The following is a 3,504-nucleotide window of genomic DNA, read 5'->3' as shown; positions in this document are numbered from 1 at the left end:
ATACTGACTACGTACTGTAGATGGTCTTATACTAACATTGTATCTTAAACGTCATTCTCACTTAACATAATTCTAAACACTGTTTACATACTACTCAATGATGTAAAACTGACTTTACATATTCTAAACGATGTTATACTGACAGTTTATGCTAAACGCTACCATACTGACGTTACATATTACTAAATGATGTAAAACTGACTACGTATTCTAAACATTATACTGACACTTTACATTCAACGATGATATGATGATTTTATATGATACTAAACGATTTTATACCGACTTTACACAATACTAAACTATGTTACACTAACTTTACATTATACTAAACGATGTCACACTGACCTTACATTGTACCAAATGATGTTATACTGACTTTACATGATATTAAACGATCTTATACTGACTTTACATGATACTACACAATGGCATGCGGACTTTACATGATATAAAACTATCTTATACTGACTTTACATAATACTAAACGATGATATACCGACTTTACATTATACTAAACGACATTAAGCTGACTCCCATAGTACTCCATATCACAACTTCGGGTGGTACAGTCATAGGTCCCCGTCATTTACGTGAATTTGCAAAAACGACATTAACAGTCTCAGTATTCCTGTCAAAACTCCGAGTAGTGTAACAATCGACTCAGTGTATGCATGCTAAATTGCCTCTTCAATCACTTGTCACTATGAATCGTTGTTGCAGAAACGACCTAGGAAGTGCTGCTCACCCTCAAGAATTGGGTCCGCTCTACAACCTTCCCAAAATAGTTCGGAGAATGCGACCAAGATACCAGCTGCGACGTGCATCCATATGTGTTTTCTAACGCCTAATACAATCCATATCTTAATGCTGTTCTAATCAATGCCATATGCCTCGGGGCAGTCACTCTTTCCATAGATTCCTTCTAACGGCAGATGGAATGTCGCAAAAAGGCGGTGAAATTAGAACATATTTATTGAACAATTTGAATATATTCTTGTGCGTTTCATCATAAATATTATTTATTGTACATAATTCATCACAAAACTCAACAGCATCGAGTTGAAATGAACAGGTTCAAAAAATTTATGAAGCATATTTTGTTACAATGGGAGACGTACATGGTACATGTTATCACGGTCATGGAGTATGTTGGTAATGCGGAAAGAAGGCCTTGGCTGTACTTACAGCTCAGAATGATATTCGTATCACAGTAGTCGTATCGAGCACGTCACATACCTCTAGGTGGTTCTCTCAATGAAAGAGACACTTCAAATCCATGTAAGACATGTCTTCAAACATGTCCTGCTCTATTAAATCCATGGCATAACCACCTCTTCCGCGTCATTGATTTTGTATAGGCGTATGGGTATTGTGAAACGTTTGAATTCTGATCAAATGGATAGAGCACCCGTTATACGGTGACGACTGCAAGTAAATGTTGTATCCGTCTACACAATAGAACCAGTTTGCTCACCTGTCGTGGAATTGTACTACCTAAGTATGAGTCAATGCCTGTGATCAGCATGGGGCACAATCCTCCACCGTTCCTCTTCTGATTTTATTGTCGTCTGCTTGAATTACTTTTCCGTTTCCAGTTCAAAGGAAAGTCATTTTGTTGTACACGTGACAATAGACTTCCACCTCTGTCACAAACACAATAAACATATATCCGTGAAAAATAATATTCTTAGTTAAATGAAAAACGTTGAGTGTCGTCGGGCCGCAAAATGAGACAATATTTCTTGATCAGTTACAGCAGATGACACTCGTTTGGGCACCGAAGGGGTTGGGCTGGACAGTCTCCGAGATCGACCCTTTCGTCCGTCTGTGCCCAAACCCCTCCGTGTCCGTCGGGATGGTCGGAGACCGGACTCGGCGTCTGCTGCCATCCTTATGGCTAGTTTTCTGGCTTGACGGTCTAGGTAAGACGCATGCCAGTAGTAAGACACACAAAAAAACACCAGAATAAACACTGCTACCACCGGGCTTGCTATGACCAAGGCCAGGGGAAATTCCCGTGGGGGACGGCTGTCCGTATAGGTGTTGACTCTGTCCCCCTCCTGCACGAGACTGGAAACATTTGCCGATGGAGCGAGATCGGTGACGTCGGTGTAGTTGATGGGGGGTAGGAGGAGGTCGGAGACGTTGAGCAGAATTTGTGGACCGGGTATGCTGGATGGGGCAGACATTCCCGACTTCCAAGAGCAGACGAGATTTGGAATAGAGATCTGCTCGTATCCAGACAGGTGCAACCGAGGTGGATGTGTTGTCCAAACATCCAGCTAGACGTTGGAGTAGTTTACATTTGTATTCACATACATGTTCACAGTTCAAACACAATAGAGAAGTAAGGCACCATTCACGCACAAACTTTTCCGCGGAAGCCCCGGCCTCCATACCCAATCAACATCAGCATTGCTCCTTTAATGAAATAAGTCCAATAACAGTGCTATAAACTTTCACCTAACAGCACGAACCGATCATTCAGGTACCATTTAAGAATCGGCGTCTTCTTCGAGGTCCTCACTGACACAACGGCGTATTCAGCAGGTACAACAACGCAACAAGACTCATATTTGTAACCACCCAAAAGAATTCCATATGAATCTAAACGACTCCAATCTGTCCGCTGTGATATCTCAAATCAAAAGAAGTAACCACTTGTAGAGCTTCGCTGGGCGTTCGATAACAGCGACAGGCCTTGTACTTACAATACAACTCTACCTGTTTCCATTCACAAACTTGAAAGGCGTCAACGAATGGTGGTTATGATTTGCCAATGAAATCCCAGATTTGGGTTTACCATTACACGGAGAAGCTAGACCTCCAATAAAATGCCACTGCAGTAATAAGCCGGATGGTATCACTCTATTCTGCATCCAAACATACGCCAGGCTCCGTCTGAATCTCGACAGAAGTTCTCGTCTGCTCGTGGCGCGCGTGGAGAGCGAGAGACGCGCGCCTACAGCGGTGGAGAGCGTTCTGTAGTCAACTGCGATCATAGCCCGGCCGGCTGGGTTATATCGACAATAGTCAATATCCAGCAATCTGTTTCCCAGGTGCTTCCGTGTGTGGACAGCGGGGAGGACACGAAGACTGTCTTGTCACATTCATTTGCAAAATTGCCGTCACCTGATTTGTTCTCGCTTGTTCAAAGCCTACGTAATATTACAGAGTAAGTTATCACAAAGCCAGAAGCTTTCTTCTGATGGCTCGCGATAGTTTATGTGTTTTTTACAACTTTCTAGTTCGATACCAAATTGTTTTTGCCTAATTAAGTATTCGTACTGCCTACACAGCTTCTATCAGCTGCACAGATCTGGCGTGTACAACTGCAATACTTCGATACACTGCTGTAGATAATGCTAACATGCACAATAATAACTTACAACCAAGTAGCAACTATGTAATTTCCAGCTTCACAGGCCTTAATGCAGTACATCTTCTTGTGTGACATGTAATTAAAGTACACCCGAAATTGCATGTTGCACACGTTGGGTT

The 3,504-nt window shown here is 42.2% G+C and overlaps 1 protein-coding gene across 1 annotated transcript; it reads right to left on the bottom strand.

Annotated features, from left to right (window-relative positions):
* Positions 1 to 957: 957 nt before the first annotated feature.
* LOC137272927 (uncharacterized) lies at positions 958 to 2,958 on the bottom strand. The gene has a single exon (XM_067805350.1). The coding sequence runs from the start codon at positions 2,190 to 2,192 to the stop codon at positions 1,695 to 1,697; it is 498 nt and encodes a 165-aa protein (XP_067661451.1). The 5' UTR covers positions 2,193 to 2,958; the 3' UTR covers positions 958 to 1,694.
* Positions 2,959 to 3,504: the final 546 nt, after the last annotated feature.

The sequence above is a fragment of the Haliotis asinina genome, chromosome 2 (assembly GCF_037392515.1).
Source record: "Haliotis asinina isolate JCU_RB_2024 chromosome 2, JCU_Hal_asi_v2, whole genome shotgun sequence".
In the NCBI taxonomy this organism is placed as follows: domain Eukaryota; kingdom Metazoa; phylum Mollusca; class Gastropoda; order Lepetellida; family Haliotidae; genus Haliotis; species Haliotis asinina.
The sequence above is the reverse complement of the archived record's forward strand: the minus strand, read 5'-3'. Positions and strand labels throughout refer to the sequence as shown.

Excerpts from the sequence above, each read along its gene's own strand:
- LOC137272927 (XM_067805350.1), bottom strand. The coding sequence starts at position 2,192 with ATGTCTGCCCCATCCAGCATACCCGGTCCACAAATTCTGCTCAACGTC.